This window comes from Pygocentrus nattereri, chromosome 2 (genome assembly GCF_015220715.1).
Source record: "Pygocentrus nattereri isolate fPygNat1 chromosome 2, fPygNat1.pri, whole genome shotgun sequence".
Classification (NCBI taxonomy): Eukaryota; Metazoa; Chordata; class Actinopteri; order Characiformes; family Serrasalmidae; genus Pygocentrus; species Pygocentrus nattereri.
This window is the reverse complement of record NC_051212.1, coordinates 32,437,613-32,464,330: the sequence shown is the minus strand read 5'-3', so window position 1 is coordinate 32,464,330 and position 26,718 is coordinate 32,437,613. Positions and strand designations below refer to the sequence as shown.

General features: G+C 38.9%; 1 protein-coding gene across 9 annotated transcripts in view; it reads right to left on the bottom strand.

Annotated features, from left to right (window-relative positions):
* ehbp1l1a (EH domain binding protein 1-like 1a) overlaps nucleotides 1-26,718 on the bottom strand; it is a 45,956-nt gene that overhangs the window by 11,817 nt on the left and 7,421 nt on the right. The window contains exons 2-22 of one of the 9 annotated variants that reach the window (XM_017719964.2): nucleotides 26,612-26,669; nucleotides 25,945-26,040; nucleotides 25,503-25,556; nucleotides 23,680-23,858; nucleotides 20,254-20,390; nucleotides 19,692-19,766; nucleotides 18,625-18,855; nucleotides 17,499-17,699; nucleotides 16,182-16,403; nucleotides 14,100-14,684; nucleotides 12,866-13,096; nucleotides 11,513-11,572; nucleotides 10,717-10,918; nucleotides 9,609-10,007; nucleotides 7,224-9,398; nucleotides 7,046-7,114; nucleotides 3,872-6,648; nucleotides 3,737-3,785; nucleotides 2,972-3,175; nucleotides 2,155-2,658; nucleotides 1-1,713 (exon numbers count right to left, since the gene is read on the bottom strand). In XM_017719964.2, the coding sequence (XP_017575453.1) occupies nucleotides 1-1,713; nucleotides 2,155-2,658; nucleotides 2,972-3,175; nucleotides 3,737-3,785; nucleotides 3,872-6,648; nucleotides 7,046-7,114; nucleotides 7,224-9,398; nucleotides 9,609-10,007; nucleotides 10,717-10,918; nucleotides 11,513-11,572; nucleotides 12,866-13,096; nucleotides 14,100-14,684; nucleotides 16,182-16,403; nucleotides 17,499-17,699; nucleotides 18,625-18,855; nucleotides 19,692-19,766; nucleotides 20,254-20,390; nucleotides 23,680-23,858; nucleotides 25,503-25,556; nucleotides 25,945-26,040; nucleotides 26,612-26,669 (10,221 nt within the window). The remainder of the gene's footprint in view (nucleotides 1,714-2,154; nucleotides 2,659-2,971; nucleotides 3,176-3,736; nucleotides 3,786-3,871; nucleotides 6,649-7,045; nucleotides 7,115-7,223; nucleotides 9,399-9,608; nucleotides 10,008-10,716; nucleotides 10,919-11,512; nucleotides 11,573-12,865; nucleotides 13,097-14,099; nucleotides 14,685-16,181; nucleotides 16,404-17,498; nucleotides 17,700-18,624; nucleotides 18,856-19,691; nucleotides 19,767-20,253; nucleotides 20,391-23,679; nucleotides 23,859-25,502; nucleotides 25,557-25,944; nucleotides 26,041-26,611; nucleotides 26,670-26,718) is intronic. The other 8 variants (XM_017719966.2, XM_017719970.2, XM_017719967.2 and 5 more) reach the window with 8 other exon arrangements.

Sequence of the window (26,718 nt, the reverse complement as noted above, 5' to 3'; positions counted from 1 at the left end):
CTTATTAAATCTAAGGAAATTGCTGTCTCATCTAAAGAAACAGAGCCCAAAGGAACCTTATCCTCTCCTTTTTCCTTCTTGTTTATTTCTATTTCCTGATTTTTATCACTGTCTTTCACATAATCAGTATTTTGATTGTGAATTGTGACTATATTAGTCTCACTCAGCATTCCAGCTTTAGCAATCTCTCCAGCTGTGTGTTGGATGACCCCTTCAAACTGTTGTCTGTTGTCTTCATGAATAGTCAAAGAAGGCTCTGGATGGACTGTAGCCTTTTTCTCAGTATCCAACAGTCTGTCAAAGGATTCTTTATGGGGTTGCTCAAGCCCCTGGATGTTGTCTTCTGAAGACATTTGTGAATAAGGTAATATTGATTCACTTCCTGAGGGGAGAGGAGCTTTGCTTTTAGTTGGGTCCACTAAGGAGGAACCTTGGGTACTGGAGGTAGGGCTATCATCTGGGAAAGTAGCACTGAGGCGCTTCTTTGAACGAGGAATTGGAACAGGTGGACTTTTCTCTTTTTCCCCTTGATCAAGAAATTGGGTGAACTCTTTCTGTTCTTGAGCAGACATAGGGATTTCCTCTGTAAAAGAGCCACTAAGGCGCTTTTTCACACGTGGAAGTGGTACAGGTAAATTCAAGTCACTAAGGTTCTGAGTGACCTCTCTGTCAGCTGTATCTGTTTGAACGGGAATGGAGGCTGAGGTAGTTGATACATCAGCATTAAAAGAACCATTTCTTTGTTTCCTCACACGTGGCATTGGAACTTGATGATCTGTCGGCTTGACTTGTCTTGAGCTCTCTTCAGCAACTTTGATTTCACACACTTTTTGCACCGGCTGTCTTCTGTCTTCCAACTCCTCACCAGGCTGGGTATCAACAGCTGTTTTTGTGACAGTCTCAGAGTCAGATATATCTGTTTTGAAAATGGAGAGCAGTTGATTCTTCTTCTCCATTTCAGTTTCACTTTCACTACCACCAGCTTTAAAATCCCCACTCAAAGAAGAGTTTTCTTCTCTCTTGCTAGGGTGTGGTATTAATTCCTGAGAGGGCATAGATACTAGCTCTGGTTGCTCCTTACTGGTAGATCCTTGAGTCTGACCAGTGGATATTTTTGTTTCAGTTGAGAAATCTTCCCCAGCAACATTTTGGTGATCATCTGGGAAGGAAGCACTAAGGCGTTTCTTCACCCGAGGCATTGGGAAAGGTAAATCAGAAGGAGAGTGCACAATACTTTTAGCTACAGAACTTTCCTGTGTAGTTGCCTGGCTTTTTTCTGAAGTATCTCTGATAGTTTCTTTGTGGCTAGCCTCTTCTACTTGCTTATCCTCAGTTACAGACTCAGGAATACCTCCTTCAGTTCTCTGCAACACATCTGATCCAACAGAAACACTTTCAATCTGAGAATTACTTTTTAATGATTCCTCAGTTGGGTTATTATTTTTCTTGCTGCGACAAGGTGGGACAATAGCTGGAACAGAGCAAGAAATGATGGGTTCTAGGTCATCAGTGACAACTGGTGGAGAGGGGTCTGAAATACTGTCTTTCTTCCTAGTCCGCTGTGGTGGAACTGGCTGATTAGATGTTAAAACAGCAGTCTCTTCAGTCCCAGCCTCAAGTTTTTGTGGGAATGGCAGAGAGGTTTTCCCCAGTGACTTGCTTCTTGGAGGCTGGGGGAACTTGGACACCTCTTGAGCTCTATGAATCTCGGTCCTTAAGAATAAGAATACAGAATCACTACCAGATATTTATAATTGATGCCTCAGATGAACATCAATTCCTTCATGATTTCCACAACATTCTCATCAAAAACCACCAAACCTACATTCCACACAAATGTTATTCCAAAAACAAACAAAAACCCTCAGTCAATATCAGCTGATAGCTAAAAGTATTAAACAAACACAAACTATGCTTAATATCCATGCGCCACATATTAATGCCTTTGACACAAAAATTAAACCATTAGACTGCCGGACAAAGACAATGTGAGGCTGCTTCAGGATCAAAAGGCTTGAGATGTAAAAACACGTGCTACTGGCAAGAACTAACAAAGAAATAAAAAGAAAACAAAAAGAAAACAAAATAAAACGGTCAAACAAAATTCACACTTATGCCATGCTGCCACTCAAGAAACTGTGGGTCCACACTCACCCCTTTTCTATAAATAATGTTGACATAGCTGCACTCAACTCATCCTCAACTGGCTTATTCAAGTGCTCTTCTTTACCATTCTTACTGTGATCAATAAAATGTCCTTTGAGGGTTGCTCTGCTGTCTTGTATTGAAGTGTCCAAAACAGTTTTGATTTCCTCTTCTTTAGTGATCTCATGTAGGTCAGCCTCTGTTAGTGGTGGCCACTTCTTCATCAGCTTACATTCTCCATCCTTACTAAACCAGCTTTCAGTATCTTTAAAGGACAAGGATGATTCAGATCGTCCATCACACAAACGCCACATGTATGGCTCAGCACTTATGGGGAAGTGAGGCTGAGATGCTGACACAGGCAACATTTTCTTCAGGGCTGGCTCCTCATCAGGTTCACAAGAAGGTTCTCTGGGCTTGACAGCAATGTCATTTTCAGACTCCCTCAAACAAGAGGGGTCATCAATCACTCCAGAACCAGAGGGCTGCAACATGGCAGCTACTGTCTCATAGCTAAAAAAAAATGGACAACTTTAGTATTAGAACAAAAAAAAAAAAGAGTACCAATTCTTAAAGTCCAGCCAAAATATATCTTCTAATTACAATCACACCAAAATTTCACAACACATTCATCCCTTTCTATACTATTACTCCTCAATTTTATCCTCAAAAGGCCACCATGGGTTCAAATGTTTGTTCCAAAAAAACACTTGTGTCAACATATCTCAGTTGCCATGAGCTCTTTAATGCCTAAACAAACCTATTAAACAAAGATCAGAGGCTTGCTTCATCAACCTGTCATGCTGCATCTAACTTTCCTGCTTACCCTTTGTGAAAGACACCAACTATGGTTTGAACAAGACCTGTCGACCCCTCTTTTTCTGTAAAAGGATCCTCTGCCTCCAGTACCTCCCATCCAGAGGTTATATCAGTGTCTGACAGGTCTGTAGTATCGTGGGCTTTGCATGGAGATGACTGCTCCACAACTTCATATTCTTTCAAAGACTGTTCTTCTTGCTGAGAGCTTTCGCTGAGGGATAGACAACTTAGGACATTTGAATAGTCCAAACCTGTATTCATGCCTAGTGCTTCTCTCATGTTTCTCTCCACAACACATGCTCACAAAATCAGTTCTCTTTAAATTACATCTTTTGCAGATATATAACACATGCACACACATGCCTTGAAGTAAGAGCTTTTAGTATTTTTATAAATAATAAGCTGAAGTCATAAAATCATATTTATCAAAGGTTTATAAGATACAAGCCAGTGCAAATTTGCAGCGCTGTTGTTGGTCTACAAACCTAGGTTATAAATAGTCTTTATTTAGCCTTTGTTTTGATTTAGTTGTGTTAGTGCCAAGTTAGTGCCATGGTGGTTTCCCATCACAAAACAAAGGTCTTACACAGGGCACAATCTGTATCATTTTAGCGATTTATTTACTTCAGATACAGTCAATTTGACATTACAAACATAAGTGAACTTGTGACATCTTGCTGGTGTGAGTTCATTCCAGTTTTTCCTCTTTCAACAATGCACACAAGAACTACTGAAGTGCTAGTAAGCATGCCACAGGTAGAAATAAACTCACCCTTCGCACATGGACATTTCTGTAATATTTTCAGTCTTCACGGGTTTATCTTTAAAAAGATCGAGTAATAATTTCCACTCTGCTTTCATGAAATATTGCTGTGTTAACAATATCACACTCTGAAAGCACGCTTACCAGATATTTTGACATCCATTGCTAGATCCCATTCTACTGTGATATGATGTGTAACAGTTTCAGTTTCTGAGTCCATTTGTGTCTGAGTTAGACTGGAAGTTGATGCATTCAGATTGGTTTGTATAAAATCAGGATTAGACACAGACAATGAAGGGAATCCAGGAATTTTTGCTTCATTTGGGCAACAACACACCAAAGCAGACATATTTGTTTTGTCTTCAGTTGTGGGGAAGGTAGTAAAAATGACAGCTACCTTTGTCACCAGAGGCTTTGCCCAAAGTAGTGGCCAATAAGGTATTACGTCCTCCGCTTGAGCCATTTGCTTTCTAGATGGCATTCCAGGAATACTTGATACATTTGGGCAAGACGATAAGAGGGCAGTCATTGTGTGCTCCACTTTTGTGAGCTTAATTGCAGATGGAAATCCAGGAATTCTAGCTTCACTAGGACACACTGGCAAAAGCAGTGCCATTTTTTTATATCTTTCACAGTCTTTGATTGTGCTTGTAGTTAAAATCGGTGTCTCTTTCTCTGGTTTAACCCATATTGGCTCCTCCTGAACAGACCACAATGGATCCACTGAGACCACGGGATATACAGAGGGGAAGCCAGAAGCAACAGCAATCCTTGGGCATGAATGCAATACATTTTCTATATACGGCTCTTTCTGTAAAAAGAAACTCTCCACTTTTACTTGAGGTAAAGAAGGAAAACCAGGAATGTGAGCTTCTCTTGGGCAAGTTGATGCCATAGCAAACATTCTCTTCACAATGTAATGGTCTGTTTGTTGACATGAAGGGTCTATGGAGCTTTGTATAAGAAGGCCTGATCTTGTTTTTAAAGGTTTCTCCCAGTTTTTTTTCTCAACCAACCATGGTCTTGTTTGTATTTTCTCTCTTGATGGAAATCCAATAATTTTTGAACTTTTTGGAATACATGGTTCCAGATTTACCATACTAGGAATAGCTGCTGGCTTTGGTGCAGATGGGAATCCTGATATTGTGGCCAGTGGTGGACATGTTGGAACTAAGGCAAACATGATTTTCAGTGAATCTTTGCTTTCATATATTGTGTCCTTGATAAGAACCAACTTGTGTTTTGGTGTGCTACACCACAATTGTTTTCTGTCAACTAACCAGTTCAAATGCACTGTTTTATCTTTAGATGGGTATCCTGCAATGTTGGATATTTTAGGGCAAGATGGAGTCATATTTTGCATTTTTGGCTCTGGTACAGATGGAAAACCAGGAATACAGGTTTTTGATGGACAGCATGGCACCAAAGCCACCATTCTTTCAAAATCTGCCTTGTTCTCCTTGGCTATACTCATGATAACAGAAGGGCTCTTATTTTGCCTAGCCCACATTACAGTTTGACTGGATGGCCATCCAGATGATATGGGAATCAATATGCTCTGACACCCAGCTATATGGGAGAGCACTGGGCAGGCAGAACGAATGCTATGCATGCTTGGCTTGCTCTGAAAATTACGTCGTTGTGCAGATGGAAAACCTGGAATGCTTGCCACAAGAGGGCAGGTTGGTAGTAAAGCCACGCTTTTTTTCATATCCTTTCTATTTTTATTAGCATCAATAATATTGGTTCTCTTTTCCTTCAGTGACTTTCTTAAATTTAGCATCTGATTACTGATCCACTGTAAATCCTTAGATACCATTTTAGTGGGGTATCCGGGAATTCTTGAGATCACTGGACAAGATGGAAGAAGTTCTGACATATTTGGCGCCTTTTGAATTTGCAGTGCAGACATCCCAAGATTATCCTTCAAACTGCCAGGAACTGTACATACTAGTGAGGAAGCTGAGGAAAGAATATCCACATTTGGCTCAAACTGCTGCTCTTGTGGTGTTTCTTTCAAGTTTGTTGTCTCTATCGACATCCCAAGATTGTCCTCCAAACTCTCAGAAACCTTAGATGTTATGGGACAAGATGAAGAAATGATATCCACACTTGGCTCTCCCCATACGAGCACACCTCTTTCTTTTGCATATGGTGCAGATGGGAAACCAGGAATAAGTGCTACCTCAGGGCAAGTTGGAATAATAGTTGCCATGTTTACCGAAATATCAGTATACTGAATTGGTGTATTTATGATGCAAATCAGTTCCTCTTTTGACGGGTTCTTCCACAAACACTTTCTCACATTCTGCCACTCTACATGAGGCCTCTCTTCTTGAATTTGGGATCTTGAAGGTATACCTGCTACACTGGATATCTCAGGGCAAGCTGTGGCTATGCAAGATGTTTCTAAACCTTTCAGCTTTTTGGCAGATGGAAAGCCTGGAATACTTGTTTGACTAGGACATGAATAAGCCAAAGATAGCATACTTTTAATCATGTTTATGTTATGCTCAGATCTTTCCGCATAATGTGTAGACAGAACAGTTTCGTCCTTTTTTGGTCTTGCTGGCTTGCTCCATAATATACTTGCACCCGTAGGCCAGTCCATCCCCTCTGTCAGATAACTGTTAGAGAAATCTGAAGATGGAAATCCAGGTACTCTAGAAATTCTTGGACATGCTGGAAAGAGATCCACCATGTTAGGTGTCCACTCTTTCTGTGATCTTTTGGACCGACACATGGAAGATAACAGATTATCTGAGTCCTCCTCTGTCCCTTTTTCATTCTCGTGTCTGTACGTCAGCTGGTCTGGTCTTTGTTGCAGGTCTTCAAATGTGCACTCTTTATAAGCAGAGTAATCTATGCGTGCATCTGTGTAATCTTCTGTTTTTGGGATTTCATCATCTGTACTTTCAATTCTGAAGGAAGTAAAATATTATGGTGAAGGGACTTGACATATATAGCATCAGTAAAAGTTATACATGCATGTTTTACAATATTACAATAAATGTATAATGCTCATTCCATTCTAGAGGGAACAGACAGCAGCGTGGTATCCATTTCAAAATAGTGTAAAACACAGCAACCACATATCAAATTATAAACACATGCTTCAAGCATACACACACAGGGCTCAGTGACAGTTTCTCACAGTTGCCCTTTTCAAATTGGTACCTCTTAATCTCTAGAATTGATGATACATCATCTGCTATGTGGTGCATCTAATATAAAATCTTAAAAATGGAGAGTTACAAATGTACTTGTTATGGCATGGTAAGTTAGCACAGCACTGGTACAAGCACAAGCGCAACTCACCTCTCCCCAGCAGTCAGTATTAGTGGCATGTCTGGAGGTAGGGAGTGCCACAATCTGTAGTGTATTTTCCTGAACACAGGGTTTATGGGAAATTATGTTACGCACTGTCTACTGGCTGCAGGGTGAGAAATTCAAGTTTCTGTTAAGCATAATTTCCATAATCCTATTCTAAACTTACCCATTCTCCAGAATTCCCCTTTTTCCTTCCTCATGTCTTGCCCAAAAGCCCAAATCCTCTGTGGTCTCCTGCCTTGAGCTAACCAATTTGCTCGCATTATTTTGAATTGTTTCATGTACTATTGAATTTTCTGTTGAAATGTTAATAGTAGTCAAATGACAGCTAGCTATGCTGGCTGATTCTAACCATGGGGAACCATTGGTTTCAGAAACTTCTGCACAGGATGATTGCATATTTGACATCATATGCTTATCCAATGTGGGCACAGAGGGAAAACCAGACATTCTTGCTTTTCTTGGACAAGATGGCACTAATAAAGCCATGCTCTTTATACTTCCGTCATCATCTGTAAGTTCATATTGAGGTGGATATGTAAGTGTGGAACAGCATGGATGATTACTCATTCCTTTCACCCAGAATGGCTGTGTTTTCACTGGCCATTTACCTAAAGACATAGATTCAGTGTTGACCACAGATGGCATTCCAAGGATACAAGAAACATTTGGACAAGAAGTCACAGTTCTTATCATCCTGTGTGAGCTCTCTTCATTCTGAGTTAGTGCAGATGGGAAGCCAGGGATTTGTGCTTTTCGGGGACATGTTGGCAATAAGGCCACCATAGACCTTGCAAAATCAATGTTTTCCTTAAATATGTCCATAATTTGAGGTAAAATAATACATATGTTTGACTTTTCCTGTTTTGGCATTTTGATCAGTGCATTCTTGTTGAAAATCCATTGTTGAATTACATCTTCGTCTGTTTTCAGAGACATTATGGATGGGATTCCTATAATTTTGGAATTGTTTGGGCAAGATGGTAACATATTTACAGTACTTGGGTGTTTCTGAGGTCTTAGCTTTGGGCTTCTACTATCCATAGGCTTGTTCTTAACTACTGGCAGTCCTGAGGGTAGATTAGACATTTCTGATGTTTTGGGACACACTAGAAGAAATTCAGCCATATTTGGGGCAGATGGAAAACCAGGAACAGTGGTAGCTCTTGGGCATGTTTGTCTCAGTGAAACCATATTTCTTACTAATCTGATATCATAGTATGACTCTCCCAGGTCACGGATTACCTTTCTTGGATCATCTTTCTTTTGGATAACAAATAATGGCAACTTGCCAGAAGGACACTGTTGAAAATCTTGGTCAATATTGAGAAACACTGTGGAAGGAAACCCTGCCATGCTAGAAATCCTTGGGCAAGATGGTAACATATTTACCACACACAGATGTTCTTGTGGTGTGGAGCTTGGAGCAGATGGAAGTCCAGGGATCCTAGATGATGTTGAGCAAGACGGTCTCATAAAAAACATTACTTCAGTCATATCTTTATTCACCATGGCATGAATCTGTACTTTATCTTTCTTCAGCTTACTTTCCCATAAGACCGTGTTATTCTTGGGCCAGATTTCATTTTCTAAGAGGGTGACTGGTAGTCTTGAGGGTAAGCCAGACACTCTTGAGGCTTTTGGACAAGTTGGAAGGAGACTAGCCACGTTTGACTTGTCATCTGCATAAAATGGCACAGACGGAAAGCCTGGAATACTGACAGATCGTGGGCAAGTTGGCCTCAGTGAAATCATTTTTCCTACTATATTCATGTCATGGTACTGTATACCCAGATTATGAATAAACTTAGTTATTATCACTTTGAGTTGTGTAATACTCCCTGAACCTTTAAGCGATTGCCATTCCACAGTTTGTTCTGACAAAAATAAAGACGGTAAGCCAGGTATAAGCGCAGTTCTTGGACAGGATGGAAGAAGGCTGATCATGCATGGTGTTGTGTACATCTTCTCTTGTGGTGGGCTTTCATCTGCAGGCCTCTGCTCACCCTCACCTGCTTTAATATCTTGCCAAGATGGGAATTCAGGAACATGTGATCTTTCTGCACAGGTTGCCTCAATATCAGCTGGCGTTCCTTCTGCTTTATGCAGCTCTTCAAACTGTGGAACATGTTTATCCCCTGAAAGATTCACAATATTTGTCATAGCCCCATTCTCTTGATTTGATTTTTGATCACTGACTTCTTCATTGTTTCCATCTGACCTGTTTACTGGCAAAACTCTGCTCTGATCTACAGTTGTATTATGTGTCGATGTTGATGGCAACCAAGGAGAATTGGGCGTTCTTGGGCAAAAGGGCAGAAAAGCAGGCATGCTTTTGGCTCTGAGGGACAGGGAGACCAGAACTCATGTCAAAGAGGGAGATTGTCAGATGGACTTAATAAAATGGGCAAATGTGCATGCCTGTACAGATGGCGATATGCATGCTATAACTGATTTAGTGCATCTATGTTATACAGCTATAACTACAGCTCTGCAAATGTATTTAAATAAATGAGCCAAACCAAACCATGCCATGTCATGCTACACTTACCCCTTATCCATTTTAGTCTTTTCTGGCCTAACTGCCAGTTCTGTCTCAAGTAGCAGGTTAATGTCTTGCTCAATCTCATCTGCTTGGATACTCTGAATCTGTGTTGACTCAGTTTGTGCTTTAGGGGTCTCCTCTTTATCAGGGATCACAGGAATGACTTTATCCTGTTTTATCTGCAGTTTGACTGATTTTGCATTTGTTGGCTCTTCTGATTTCGAGTACTTGACCTCAGCTGTGGACTCTGCGACTATGAAAGATGCAAGCGTACTTTGAGGGACTGTTTCAGTAGGTGTCATCTCTGCAACACCCTTCTCAGCCCTGGGTAACTCAAAATATGTGACATCTGTGACACTGGAAGCTTTGGGACTAGAGGCCAGTAGAGAGGCCATGCTATCAGGTCTGGGAAGGAGAAATATTAGGGTGAGACTCAATCAGGCACAATGCAGTCATAGCACAATTTCACCCACTTTAAACAGATTGCATAGCAGGATTGTTAGCACTTAATTTCAGGATTGTAAGCACTTCACTTTCACTTCATACCAAATACCCTTGTATTTAACTTGTATTTAAGCCACATGAGGCAACTTACAGTTTTATTGATTTATATCACTAAAAATCTTGATTTTGAACCCTGAAATGTAAGCACAGCAACTCACAGTGGTTGGGTTTAATGAGACTACAGTCACATCAAGTAAACAGTGGTTTTACAAAATGAAGAACAAAAAATGTTAATAAGTGTATGCCATACACATTTAAACCCACTAACAGGTAAATAATAAGAGGATGTTGTAAGAATCATACATACAAATGGTAAGACAACAAGGTTTTCCATGAAAACATAAAGTATAACTAGTTCATGTCTAAATAAAGCAAACAGTCTCCATTACATAAAGAAAAGACACAACATATAAAATTACTGGCTGAAAAAAGAAATCTTAATGAGATGCACTCCTGCATTGTTGGTGTGATGATGTAATGTTGCATGAGTACTTTCACCACCTCATACTGTGTATTTTGAAAATTTTACACGATTTTATGCTCTCTCCAAATGCAGTTTAGCAGAGTTACTAATAATGTTTTAATGAATTATAAATATCAATTTACTCACCCTGGTGCTGGTTTTACAATCTTCAGACCACAGGCGGTCTCTCCTTCCTGTTTCTTGACCCCAGGAACAACCAATTGATGTTTGTCTTTGGAGTTCTCTGGTCTCTGACCGGCTATGCTGATCATTCCAGCTTTACGGGGTGATGGTCTCAAGTCGTGGGTTCCATGAGCATTTGATATTTTGGTATCTGTCTTCTCCTCACCTTCACATAATGACACAAAAAGGATGTAACTCTCACAGCAAACACAAGGAATGAGAATCATCCTTTCCACGCTCTACTTGAAAATGCGTTCTTTCGTAGCAAGTGTTGCCAGGCTGAACAGGTTTACAGACAAAAAAATTCCATTCAACATAGTTGACGAACATTAGAAAGTATAATAACCATTTGCTTAGAGAACATATGAGCTATAGGTCAGTTTAGTTGGTGTCAGTCAGCTTAGTCAACTTAAAATGCTACATCCTCAAGATGGATTATGTTGTTGCAGGTAAGTGAAACTATACTATATGTATGTTGGAAACTATGACAAATTTTGCCACTATGTTAACATTAGCCTCATTGCATCAATCCTAACATCTTTTTTCACACATACAAAATAAATTTGAACCTTTTAACCTTTTGAAAATAAGAAATCTAAGTATCTAAATCCAAAGGACGATGCATTCTCCAATTTTTATTAGGTTGAATGGGATTTCTGAGACTGTTTTCTAAAGCTAGTCCAAAAGTTCATTAAAAGAACACACTTGTAGGTTGGAGCATGGATAGGTCAATTAACGTGTTATTCAAAATATTTCTTACCAGGACTCACTGCACTGGGATATTCCTCCTCTGTCAATATGCTCAACTGCCGATACACTTCTGAAAAACACCAAAACACAAAAATGGATTGTGTGATCTCATTGGTATGTACGTGTTGACAAGCGTGGCTCTACATCAGCTTCTGTGCAAAAAAAATGAAACTCACAAGGTGTCTATGCTTCCAGAATATCAAACTTTTTAAATGCACTGCCACAAATGCCTTCACATGGAGATTCTACTCTCATTGCACACACAGTTGATGCCATGGATACAACATTTTTCATAAATTAGTCCCAAGGCGAAACAAGGCTGTGTTTCAGAGACACAGCAGCATCATCACATATACATCAGCCTAGAAATAGTGCTTACACTCTTATTAACACCTTCAAGCAAGCGGTATTTATGAATGACAATGGACTTTTCTCAAATTCCTTTCTGTACATTTTTAAAAGCAAGTCTGTCACAAGCCAAACACACATCAAACCTCATGCACCATAACTGATTGAAGCACAATCCAGATTATTCCCAGATGTTTCCACATGCAATTACCCTACAAAAGACTCTTTACACTACCACTAAAATTTTGGAATCACCACTCAAATGTTTGGAATCCACATTTTAAATCATATTAAACCATGTTTGTTGCATATACATACATTTCTATGCACAAGTTTGGGCATGCTGGTCGATTGACATGTTTTGTTGATTTTCTGCCTGAAAATAAGTTACACATCCTCTGCAGAGGATGGAATTCTGCACATTTTGTACAATTACTGTTTATTTGTTCATCATATTTAAAAAAATTAAACATAAAAAATATGGTATATGCAAAATTTGTGCATTTCATATTTATGTATTTTAACATGTTAAACCCAGAGTGTTCAAACCTTTGCAAACTGTATGTAAACTAGTCCTATATGATGTCAGGGCAACAGTTACAGGTTTCATATAAATAGCAGTAAAAGCTGTGAAACTTATGTTTAGATTTTTAGATATAAAAATAATAAATAACATTCATAATGGCAATATTTTGCAATGGGTAAAATCTAGGAATACAATGATTAAACAGCTGGTAATAATTATATATATATAGATACACAATTTAAACAAAACCTACTAACATGACAAGCGATTCCAAATTGTTCTAGTTGAAGAGTCAAAACAACAGTATCTGACTTTTTTGTGAACACCCTCCAGAGGGTGCTGTTGCCAGAAAAGTCAGAAAAGGTTACAGTCACTACTTTACACTCACACAATGCAGAGATACAAGGCCAGCTAGTCTTTCAGCATGTACATTCATTCACATGCAATGAGAATGGAGCTCATTTGAAGCTTCAGGTCACCAGTGTGTACCTTTACACGTGTCAGGGACAGGTGCAATCGGGGGAGCGATGGCAGTTTGGGGCAGAAATTGGGAGCCAGACAGCACAGGAGGTGGGGGAGAGAGTGAAGGAGGAGAGAGGGGAAAAGGAGAGGTAGGGGAATTCACATTAAGGGGGGCTGTAGGTCTGCGTACGTTTGGTCTAACCACGGTGGGGACAACCTGGTGCCTCCATTCTGACGTCTGGACCCCATGGAAAGGGTCTAAGACAGATATGGCATGAGAGATGGAAAAGAAAATTTAAAAGTTGGAGAAGGAGAGGGAGAGAGATGTTACAAGTAATGAAAAAGAGTACAGGTTTGGTGTTTTGAAGTGTTTAACCATATGATTCAAAAACATGGATCATTCTGATAGTGAGGGTTATAAAGACGAGGTTACAAAACCCATGCTATTAAAGAGATACCGCAGCGTCATTCAGCCTAAACTCTGCCATGTCTGTTTCATACTGTTTGATACCAGAGACTAATCATTTGATATGTTTCCCTTTTCTTGGAAAAAAAGAAACATTGTTCACTCAAAACTCTGTTATAACTGAAGCCAATGCTGAATTCTGTGAATATGCTTATCTATATAATTTCAGCATCCCAACCACTACTTCATACAAGTCTTCATTTGAAACCCACAAGGGAAAATGTCTTAACCAAGCTGTTCTTATAAAGTTTCGTCTTTATCTATTTAAAGTAATGTTTGTTGCTTTCAAGCATTAAAGAAGTCTAGAAGCAGTTTGGGTTCATTTGCTTTAGGTTTTTTGTATTCATGCGTGATCATGAAGGAGACTGTGAAAGCCACCAATTCTTTCTTATGAAAAAAATGCCTTGAAATTTAAATTTACAGCTTAATTTACAAATATTTTTCACAGTACAATTCATGAAAGTGTTCTAGAAAAAGAAAAACATTTGCTGATGGAATTCAGCAACAGTCCTATAGCTTCTATTGTAAGTGAGTCTTGTGTCAACAAGTTTTCTGTTCCTAAAGTCATGTTATAAAAAATCTGAAATTAATCAACTTCATGCAACAGATGCAGCAGATAGAGATTAGGCTGAAAAACACAGCAGTGTTCTTTGAGGGCCTAAAAAAACCCAGCCCTTCAAAGATGCAAATACAGCTTTGAGTGTTAAATCAAGTAATATGAGAAGTGACCAGGTATGTAATTGGTTTAGCTTTGCAAACAATTTAGTAGAACTGTTCTTAAAATTTACCCTGTACCTGTCTGAGTGTCGACGGACGGAGTGACCACAGAACCAACAGCAGCAGAGCCAGAAATGTTGGGAGATGATGGTAGAGCAGAAACAGTGGCTTGAGGAGTGAGTGGGGAGATAGATGACACAGCAGGAGCGAGGGAGGGGGAGAGCAAAGGTGAAGCAACAGAAGCAGGCAGAGGGATGGCAGCAAGGAGTAAGTGAGCAGGTGGTTGGGGTTCAGAAGGTGCAAAGGAACAAGAAGAAGGAGAAGCAGGAACAGACGCCACCTCGGATGGTGTTAGGGATGGAGGCGGGGCTACAGTAGAATACCCAGCTCTCACTGGTTGGAAAGCACCATCAGGGGTGGGAGAAGACACTTCAGGAGAAGACAAAGGAGGATGTGGTGCAATTAGGGGTGGAGGAGGATACACATGATGAATGGCTTTTTTAAGGGGAGGGTCTAAAACAGGGGGAGATGAAAAAGAGGCAGGTCTGCGAAGTGTCTGGGTGCTTTGCACAGGCATATGACAAATGGGTTCCGCTAAGCTAGCAGGAACAGGACACAGGCTGGGCTTCACTTCAGGAGACTTCCATTCCCTCTGCCAAGATGCTACCATGGAGGTGGGGTAGGGGGAGAAAGAGAGTATCATAGTTATTTTAGCAGTACCTGAGTTTTAGTCTCAGTTAACCCAAGCACACTACTTTTACTTTACCTAAATTTGCTAGCTGCCATTATTAGCATTTTATATGGGAGTTTCACAGCCAAGTAAACCTTTACGCCAAGTTCACTAGGACTTTACCTAAGTTAGCTATGGTTCTAAGTATAACGTGTCTTGTGCTCAAGTAATTTTGGTCAGAAACAAGATGGAAGTGCTAGGTAAAAATGCTTTCTTGTTTATTTTTGCTTTTCTGTCATTAAAGACTGTATGTTTATTTTGTATTACTGTCACAAAATGTAAAGCAGAGGACGCTACTCAGACAAGTAATGCCTTTATCCAGTGTGAAGCACCGCATAGCACATGTTTCTATTTGGATTTTTGTGTAGATGATTTCAGCCCACCGTGGTCACTGTTCAATAACTGAAATATAACCAGTTTACAATCTGTGATCGTCATTTTGTCGACATGCTCCCAGCTCAGAACGTCTCCCGCTCGTAAACGGAACATCGTGGGGATGTTTATGCCCGCTACATTCAAAAATACATATTTCTGACGTGAAGGCAGCAATGGATAGCTGCCACTATTAGCATTTTATATGGGGTATTATCTTGGTAAATTTCTGTCTCAAGTACACTGGGGTTCAGAAGGTTACTTAGGTACCTTTATCTAAACTGGGGTTTTGGTTAGGTTAGTTAGCTGATATTATTAGCATTTTATTAAAAATTCTTGCATCTTGGTCCCACATACACTAACAGTTTACCTAGGTTAGCCAACTGCCATTATTAGTATCTCATATGGGGCTATTACACATCAACAAGCTAAGTTAGCTTAGTTTTTTCCTAAGTTAGCTAGCTGTTATCATTAACATTGCATACAGTGTTCTGACTAGAGATTTTCCAGGACAAGGCTTAATCCCTGTCTGGGAAACCAACCCTAGAATCTTTTTTTTTTTTAATATATGGAAATAAATAGCATATAATCCTAATCAATAGAAGAAGAGAAGAAGAAGAATGCCTTTATTGTCACTATACACAGTACAATGAGATTAAGAGCAACTCCATCTCAGTGCAAACACACAATGTAAACAAATGACACGGAATAGAATGGGGAGGGGTTGTGCACAGTTCTAAGCGTTTGTATATATATGTATATGAAATAAATATAGAAACAAAATAAAAACTATGTTTTTTACAAGATATAAATATGGAGATATTTACAGCTGTATTGTATGTACAATAAATATTGCATATTGCTAAGTATTGCACATATTCCTGTATAATGTACATACATGTATACTTGAGTTTGAGAGATAATAATTATATTATAATAATAATAATAATTAATTAATTTATTAATAATAAATATAATAATAATAATTGAGTTTGAGAGAAAATGGTCAATTAACTTCCCAAATACTGTCACTAAACAGTTCTGTGTGGGTAAATTACCTGTCTCAGTAGCAGAAGGCATGCTGGTGGGTCTTGTGAGAGTGGAACCTGGCTCAGCCAATGAAGCACGGTAGGATTTTAAAGGGCATTGTGCAGGGGGCGGTATAGAGCCAGGATGGGCAGAGCCAAGACTAGAAGTAACAGGGCTGGAAGCAGAAGGATGGGGACGTAAAGAGGGAAAACTGAGAGGTCTCCAAACTCCTGGGGCAGCCGACTGAGTGGCTGAGACCAAGGAAAACAGAAAAAGAGGTAAATGAAAGGTGAGAAGAAGCAAAGAATTAGCTGTAGGAAATGATAGGCAAACAGTGGAGGAAGAGGGAGCTGGTAAAAAAAACTCAAATGAAGATTGTTTCAAATGAAACTAGTTTACCATACTCTTACAACACGGCCAATCTAACACAACTACTTTATGTCACCAGCCTAGCTGATATAAAAATTAGCACAGTAAAGTGGATTAGATTAAATTAGAGGTGGTTGATATGGCAAAAATGTAATACTGCTTCACGTTACACAATATTTACTATAATATTCTTTTTTCTAAAATTTGCAAGAGGTTGGAACAGACACAACTGTGAAAAAAGCACCTGCAAAAAAGCTAAATTAAGCCAATTAAAAAAATACTGAAAAAATTATAAAAATCAAGTAAAAAATCAAAATATTAGTAAGCAAATAAATAAGATAAATAAAAAAAAATAAAAAAGAATAAATAAGGCTGACATCCAATCAGCTACTTGTTACTACACTATGCAGTTTATGCAGTGTAACACTTGTTGTTTAGTAGTGTTCTATAAGTAGTCTACAGTAAAGCTGAGCACCCTGACAGTATTTATTATTATTGTCATAATTTATGACGTCACAAAATGTCTTTGTGAGCATACTGTAGATATCACCAGCATTTAAATACTCTTCCCACCTATATGTTTGATCAAAAGAGAGCACAAGTAGGCCTGTAATAGTATTGGATGTAAAATGTTGAATACAAATCAGTGTGTTCGTAGTTTTTCATAGTATTATAAAATATTTTTAAATGTGGCACTATCAAATATCCAAAAAAATAAATATTGTGACACATCATGCATAATGAACACATCCTGAAGAATCAAGATATTACAATTTTGCTATATTGCCAGCTCTGGTCTATTTTTTTTTTATGAAGCATGCAATTAGCCAGTGTTCTGGAAAACTAATGCTGACACCTGTGATGTGCTCAGGAAAGCATTTTATGATGTACCTTATGACAATAATAACATAGGGTCACAATAACACAGGCTCATATTGCCCACTCCTACAATAAATGACGATACCAACACCCATTACCTGTCTGCGCAATATCAGGTAGAGGAGTAGGCTGAGAGGTAGAGACGGAAAAGTTGGAAGACAGAGAGAAAGAGGGAACACTGTGCAAAGCAGAGGAGTGGGGGCGTGGTTGTGACGCTACAGCACCCTCAGCAGAGCTGATCTCCATCATACTAGAGTCAGCTTGGCCTCCAGAGGGCCTTCGGGGAACAGACATAGGCACTTAAAGAGAACAGAAGAAGAAGCAGACAGAAAACAGAGGCATAATAAGATAAGTATCTAAAAGAAAAGAAAGAAGAAGCTTGTTTGTAAGATTAAACTTCATTTTTTAACTCTAAGATATCAGCTTCAGCCCACAATTCCCATACTGGTACATCTTTACAAGCATGAAAAGAAACTCTGAAGCAGGAACACTGAATTTGAATGTGGCTCATTAGAACAGTAAGTGAAAGGAAAAACACAAGTGCAGGTCATATGGGTAGTCCTATGAGCGGATTCACAGAGTGCTGTATGGGTTACCATGTGGTTCAGACAAATGGCTCTAAAGACAGGAGCTATAAAGTCAGGCCATTTATATTTAAATTTAAACAGAACAGGCAGTTTAGGAGATTCTTTGTATACAAAACACAACTTCCCACATTGTATTTAGACATGATTTAAGAACATGCACTAGGAAGTATCTTAGAATAGAATGCAGTGTTTAACACATGCCCTCTTTTAAAGAACTCTCAATCCACAGCATGTTACAGTCGAGGCCCCAGTTTAGTCAAAACAAAATTTCTCTAGTCTGGTCTCAACCTTTAGTAAAAGGAGGTGCAGGTTATTAAATGAATGACTGGTTACAAGAGGAATGTTTTTTAGGAAGTTTTCCAGAAAAAAATAAATAAAATTTTGAATAGATCAATGCAACAAAGAAAGACTTTTAGAGTGGTATACATGATGCTTCACAATTAAATGACCACTATGTGGATCTTACTATACAATGCACAAACCGGCTATTTATGATATACATGACACCCATAGAACATATTTTGTGGTGTTTTTCAGTATTTTGTATATTGTGGTTTTCATGTATATTTGTGTTAGTTTGACTGCAATTTACATTGAAACAGTTCTGATTATTATTCTGCTGCATGCATGTATGTACCTGAGCCTGCTGTTGGCTGGAAGATTTTGGGCAGGGCAGGAGGATGAGCGCGGATGAATGCTGGCACAGTGAAGGCGTAAGGGGAGGGGCGTGTGTGCTGGACAGAGCCAGCAGGGTGGGGCGATTGGATGGGAGGAGGTGGAAGTAGCGGAAGAAAAGGATTCAGAGAGGGTGGAGGAGGAAGGTTAGGAGTAGTGACTGACGCACTCATCCATTCCATTTCAGAATGAACTGAAAGATGGAGAGGAGATGATTCGTAAACAGAGAGAGAAATGAGGAATTGGGACAAGTGAAGGATTTGTTTTGGAGGAAAAGAAGGAAATGAAAAAGGGAAGACATGGTTCGAAAAAACCAAGCATGAAAGTGCTCAGATACTCAAATAAGCATAGACTAAAAATGTTCATGAGCACGTGTATGTACAAATAACTGACTCCATGTTTCACATGTACTGACAGGCTAAAACAGAAGATTCAGAAAATTCAAACTAAAGCACATATTAATTTTTAGCAAGACTCTAGAAATAATCCATAGTGGTGCAATATCAGATTAATACTTAATGTTTTTATGTTACACTAAATAGTATACGTACACAAGTACACAATTACTCCCATCTCAATTGGACTACAAGCTTATCAGTTATATATATATAATACCAAATAAGGACAATATATTAGAATCTTTCATGAAAATGAAATATGTTCTCAATATATTCCAAAATAGGATTTATTCCCATATGTATCTGTTTGCATGGGACAAAACATTCATTTGAAATGGGTTCTTGATGACATTCATATGAACTATTAAACAAACAGTTCTCAAATATAAAAAGTACCTGTTCTCTCAGCTCTCTACTTAAGTATTTAATCAGCGCAAAAACTACATTGCCTATCAACAGTATATCAACAATAACTGACATCACTGACAATAACTGGTCATAACATTGGGTTATTACAGATGAATACCATAATTTCAAATGAAGATGGACATGAATGGTATAATGTGGTGAGAAATGAGAGAGAAGAGGACCTGAGTTCAGAAAGTAAGTGAAAGTAAAGATGGAAAGCTACCTGTGACAGACGGGTTTGCATCTGCAGCAGGCCTCCATGCCTGATCATGGACTCTTCTAACAGGAGGAAGAGGAGCTGACCATAGAAGAGTAGAAATGAGAGAGATACGAGGGGTCTTGTTTGTGAAACCATCCTACATTTGTAAGCACATCTACACCTACAAGGTTAATGAATCATTATTTCCTACAGAGTTACTGAGACACAGTTAATTACTAATATAACTAAATAACTAAAATATGCTGATTTAAAAGCGAGATATTTTCTTTCATAAGTATTGCTGTTAAATGACCTAGCAAGGTAGAGGATCTATGGGGCTGTATGCAGTTAATTTGGAATCGTTTCACCAAAAATCTGTGACAAAGAAAAAAATTTGAATAATTCAGGTTTCACAAATGAGGACCCAGAAAACAATCATATTAATGAGACAGAGTTCAAGGTCATATGGAATGCTTAAGAAAAAGAGAGTGTAAGAACAACGAGGTGTGTACAGTACGTGGTTTCATGTTTGGATGAGTATTTGATACAATTTCTTTGTATGTTTGTGTGAGAAAGAGATTCCTACCTGTTGCTGCTATGCTGATGTTTCCTCCTGTGCTTGTCCTCCTGTCCTCCTCATCACTGTCATTAAAGTCCTCCAGGTTTCCCACATCTGAATGCTTTAGGCTCATTAGACTGGCTAAGCTCTGCATGTCCTCATCACTGCAGGGATAAGAGATACTCACTAGGCTGCCAGCGACGTAAAATGGATTATAAAGTCAAATAATTGCACACAAAAATCTGACAGTACTAGCATAATGGCTACATGTTTGTTTAATGGTCTCACAACAGCACTCATGAGACCATTAAACAAACATTTAGGCAATTATACTGGAGCTGTCAGACTTTTTATCCACACTTGACTGCATGGATCAGCACACAGCTTAAAGAGCTGATCTCCAATCAGAAAACATGGCTAAAACTGATGTTTCTCTCTAACTGTTTAAAGGTCTCTACTGTAATTCACTTACTGCTAGATCAGTCGATCATTCACCTTTACTTAAAGCAGTACTATTTAAGATTTTGGTTAAACTTGAAAGAAGTAACCTGAGTGAGTCAGAAGCAAAAAACATGTTAAAACATGGTGTTTGTGTGTCCATGTGTATGTGCTTCTGCAAGTCACACTCTAAAGCCTGTAATAATAATCTAAAGTCAAAGTTGTTGGGTCAGATTTCATCTTCACATTAACAGATTTTGTCTTTATATATTAATATATATTATTATGTCAAATACACAGTCAAAAAGAAGGTCCGGCTTAATGTTTAGATCTTGAATGCAAACTCAACATTATACTGCTATACTAGACATTTCACTGACATTCTGAGAAAAGTCCTATATCAAGTTTTGACTTTGTGCTCTCTTTTAATGTTCCGTCAATGCACTCACAATCATCAGAATTATCCACTCGGGGAAATCTGAAGCACAACCAGTGTCTTTTGAATTACACATTTCTACCAGATCCCCAAATCATACTTAGTGCAGCTTTAAAGTCAACCTGAAATCAAAACATTTTAACTTTTGTAAATGACCCGGTTAATTATATTAAAGATACACTATATTTCCAAAAGTATTCACTTGTGTGAACTTAAGTGACATCCCATTCTTAATCCACAGGGTTTAATATGATGTCAGCCCACCTTTGAAGCTACAGGGAGATTCATCCCAAATATTCTGCTGTAACTCCTGCTAGGATGAAGCAATCTGAACCAAAAAAATACACTACATAACTTAACGTATGCATAATTGATTGTATTGCATGCAATGCTGGTCGATATTTTCTGCCAGACACATAAAGGGGTAAGGGGTAAAGTTGCAAATGGAGGGTAAACGTCACAACGGCTGTCCAGTGCATACCTCACTGTTCCAGCAAAGGGGCATCCCAGCTTGTTCGAAGCTCCATATACTGAGGAGCACCCTGCATGTTGTTCAGATTGCTTCATCCTAGAGAGAGTTATTACAGAATATTCAGGGCCTCTTTCGAGTGAATCTCCCTGTATAACAGCTTTCCACAAGGTTTAGAAGTGTGTTTATGGGAATTTTTGACCATTCCAGAAGTGCATTTGTGAGGTCAGATGAGATGTTGGACAAGAAGGCCGCTCTAATTCATCCCAAAGGTGTTCTGTCAGGTTGAGGTCAAGACTCTGGGCAGCCCAGTCAAGTTCTCCCACACCAAACTCGCTCATCCATGTCTTTATGGACCTTGCTTTGTGCACTGGTGTGCAGTCATGTTGGAACAGGAAGGAGCCATCCCCAAACGGTTCCCACAAATTTGGGAGCATGGAATTGTCCAAAATCTCTTTGTCTGCTGAAGCATTAAGAGTTCCTTTCACTGGAACTAAGGGGCCGAACCCAGCTCCTGAAAAAGAACCCACAACATAATCCCCCCTCCACCAAACTTTATGCTTGGCACAATGCAGTCAGACAAGTACTGTTCTCCTGGCAACCGCCAAACTCAGACTCATCCATCAGATTGCGAGATGGAGAAGTGTGATTCGTCACTTCAGAGAACATGTCTTCACTGCCCTAGAGTCCAGTGGCGGCGCTTTATACCACTACATTCAACGCTTTGCATTGCGCTTGATGATGTAAGGCTTGGATGCAGCTGCTCGGCCATGGAAGTCCATTCTATGAAGCTCTCTACGCTGTTCTTGAGCTAATCTGAAAACCACATGAAGTTTAGAGGTCTGTAGTGATTGACTCTGCAGAAAGTTGGTGATCTCTGCGAACTATGCACCTCAACATCCACTCACCCCACTCTGTCATTTTTTGTCATCGCTTCCACGTTGTTATAAAACCACTGACAGTTGATTGTGGAATATTTAGTAGTGAGGAAATTTCATGACTGGACTTGCAAAGGTGGCATCTTATCATGGTACCACACTGGAATTCACTGAGCTCCTGAGAGCGACCCATTCTTTCATTAATGTTTGTAGAAGCAGTCTGCAGGCCTAGGAGCATGGTTTTATATCCCTGTGGCCATGGAAGTGATGGGAACACCTGAATTCAATTATTTGGATGGGTGAGTGAATACTTTTGGCAATAGAGTGTATTAAACATGAATTATATCACTAAAGTTTTCCTATAATGTATTATCATCATGTAGTGACTTTTGCTCATTTTCATAATGTTTTCTCATTTTTAATTACACTGTGCACTGACGGGACAGGAAAAATAACATCACCCAATAATATCATGTTTCATCTCCCTCTACCACTACCCACACCAGTTGTTGAGAGGAAATGCTCAGCTAATCCTCCCTGATACCCTCATTTTACTTAAAAATATATCATTGTACACTCAAGTGAGCATGGCTTAAAAGCATAATTTGACATGACAGCATATGTAATGTGATGTTAACAATGATGTCACACTAAAAGATTTACCTTTTTTCATCTAATCTATTTTTTTAAAATGTACATTAAACAGAGGATGTCATAATGTGCTATGAGGCGAGAGATGACAATACATATAACTGACACATCAAACTGCTGATGAATATGCTCCACATTCGGGCTACTGTAGATTTTGAAAAAATACAAATAAAACAAAAAGTACCCTCAACACCCCCACTTCCCTCATTTCTGCTCAAATGTCAAAGTAAAGAGGACTGTCTAATCCACACACATAGATTTTGAAACTAATTTGTAGTGAAGCATAGATGCAAAAAGCAGAACTGAACATGTCAATTGCTGTGAAGCATCTGTGCATTCAAAGTAGGTCATAAACTGAGTAGAAAAATGATCCCATATAGACAGTACCAACCGGTCACTGTTCACTGTTCAACTGTACTTAGGCAAATTTATACTACCCAGACTACTCCACTCACTATCTGTCTATAGAACTGATCAAGAACTGATCACAGGTCAGACAGCACTACTGGCTAAACTCAACATCCTAGTCATTTTTCCTCTTTAAGCTGCTCCCAGATTGTGATTACTAGGTGATTACTCACGTGGCCTTGCCCTCTTTGAGGAAAATGCATGTCAGAGTGAGCTTGAGTGTGGCCTCCACCACTTTCACAGACAGAGGCTTCATTTTGAGCGTCAGGTCAAACTGGGCTGAAGTGGCGTTAACATATTTCTTCATGTTTACATCCACTGAGGCCAGAACTTTGCGATGACCCTTTGTTTCCTATGATTTATGAAAGACATTAGGATCACTGTCCTTATAAATTCATACAAATACAACAGGATTAACTAATCACAGTGCAACAGCTACAGAGCTTATTCTGCTATTAGTCTGGACAAATCATAATTCCCAGTCACAGCTTTGCAGTGAGATAAAAATTTGCATTTGACAGGATTAATGTATAAATCCAAGATCTGCCATTTTATCACTGACAATAATGAAGCACAGGTATCTGCACATACAGATACCTGCCCTAATCACCGGACAATTCAGATCTTATGGTAGGTTTTTTGCCAAGGAGCAGTGGTGATTTTAAGGTGATTTTCACAATAAAAAAATCAATGAACAATGAAATCTATGAACACAAACCTAAATTGAACTTTTTTATTCCCTTTTTTCTTTATTCTTCAGAACAGTCTGAAAAGGTTTTGCCTGCATTGCCCAAGCGCTTAAGAATGACCAGAACTTTAGAAAGTCAATTCAGTCATTCTGTATTTATTACGTTCTTTTCCTGCAGCCTCTACTATCAGTGTACATGTATTTCATCTAATGAACACTAAGTATGTCTTTGTACCAGCAATTCTTATATGTTTGGCCTGTGAGGACAGCCGGCAATGTCCTGATAGTTTCAAATTTACTGAACAGTGTTTTATAACATAGGGCATTTTTTTGTCAATTCAAATCTAAACTATGAATTAAACAATAGATTATGTTGCTTGGCTAATTTTGTAATAAAAAACATCAGTGCTACTGAATGAATACCTGTTATGGAGCCAAAAGACTCTTCTTGATTACTACTGGTGAACTAATCCACACAATTGTATTTACACATAAAGAATGCACACGGTGAAGTGGACAGTTTCATAAAAAGAAGGAGCAAATGCAAGCTTTGTGCTCGCACTGAAGAATCCTGCAATTATCTCTGTGAGCCCTGAATGAGCTAATGACATTGCATAATGTAAAGTCTCAGAATTGGTAAAAAGAGCTTTCAGCTTACAACATCATGTTAAAATGAATTTTTAATACATTTTAAATAAACAAACTATAAGAGTTGGCAAGACTCCATACCTAGCTTATCAACACTACACAGTGATCACTTCTGAAACCCTTATCTTTCCTGTTGGTTTTGTGGTTGATCAAAATACAGTGTGCTGGGTGTTACACGCAAACAGGCTACCATGAAGCCAAACAGGATTAGATAAATCTCCAAAGCAACCAGATAGGATGCAGTGGATGAACTGTTACATGTGCTGGAAAGTGCCAAGATGTCTACCAATATCATTTATAGATAAAATCTCATCACAAAGCTGCCACGTCAGCATTCTTGCATGCCAGAGTTAATTTTGAGGAATTATTTAAATAAATATTTGTGGACTTTAGCTTATATCTGAATGTTTATATAGGGCATACATTCCTGAGTATTTCCACTTTATCCAGTGGGCTTGACGGAAAACAATACTACATGCTAAAAAACAGTAAATATGACTGTGGCACAAACATTGGAGAAATTCATGTGAAATGTAGATGAGCTGCTGTCTGGGCTGGTAGCTGTCAGGCAGCTATCAGATGAAAACCACACTCAGCTATACAGCTTCTTATGCAGCTTTGTTTTTATAGTAGTGTAAAGATTAGCATAATCACACTTACATTTTCAATGATGAATGTCCAGTCTTTGTCTTCGAATTCATCAGCATTTGGATCCTATGGAAGAGTAAGAGAACAGTATTCTAATGTATTCTACATTTATCAACCCTTTGCTCTTTAGGCTTATTATTCAGTAATTAATCTTCATGTGAATATTATGAATATTATGTAACCACTACAAATTATTCAGTGACTACAATTAAACAAATCATATTACATATCAAGAATTTAAAGACTGAATCTTGCATCATAGCTTAGTGTTAAGTCAGTTAATGTAAATGACAAACGATATACTAAATAATGGTACGGTGGATTTGAGGCTAATGCAAAAACTCAACAATGCCATTTTGGAATACTACATGGGATACACGCATACAACAAACTACACGAAATAACTCCTTTCTTGTCCAGTAGTCTTTCATTGTGCGATGTAGGCCAAATGCACCTTGAAGAGTGTGACAGTAATCTCCACATTCTCAGGCACCTGCCACACCACCGTCCCTCTGTATGGGTTCTTGATGCCTGGCTGCCAGCCATGAAGCTGAAAATAGAAGTCAACAGTGTTAGAACTGCTTGAACATGCCTGTAGCTTAAAAAACGGACTGAACAACAACTAACTAAGTTATTACGTTCTGTGTGTCTTGTGGCATGTTGGACACCTGGCATCACAAAAAAATGACATATCATCATTGTCAGAATAAAACCTTGTTCACAGGGGGACAAAAAACCTTCCGAAAGTTTAATGGAAGACGATGGAACAAGATCTATATATTATTTAGTTCAGTCATGCAATTTGTCATGCCATTTTTCACAAAGCATTAAATTTGTATTCAAACTTCACTGTAGTCTTTTTCTGTCACCACAGCTTATCAAAATATCAGTCCTCTGTCTCCACTGACACGAAATTATTTTTCGAGCACTGGGCCATAGGTTAGCATCTCTACAAAATGCAGTGCTACCACATTAGAGCTGTTAGTGCACCGTCTGCACTGAAAAAGAAAAGCTAACAGCTGTGCTTACAAGAAACGTGACAGAAGTGCAGATGATCTCAAAGAGTATTTTAGCTCTGAAACTGAAATAGCGATGCATTACAATCCACATCCTCGTCTCACCTTAGTGCAGATGCGTCTGCTTCGTCTCGTCCAAACCACTCTCAGTTTATCTGGCTGCCTGCAGAAAGAGAGGTGTAAAATTAGCATCAGCCCTCAAATGCTACCAT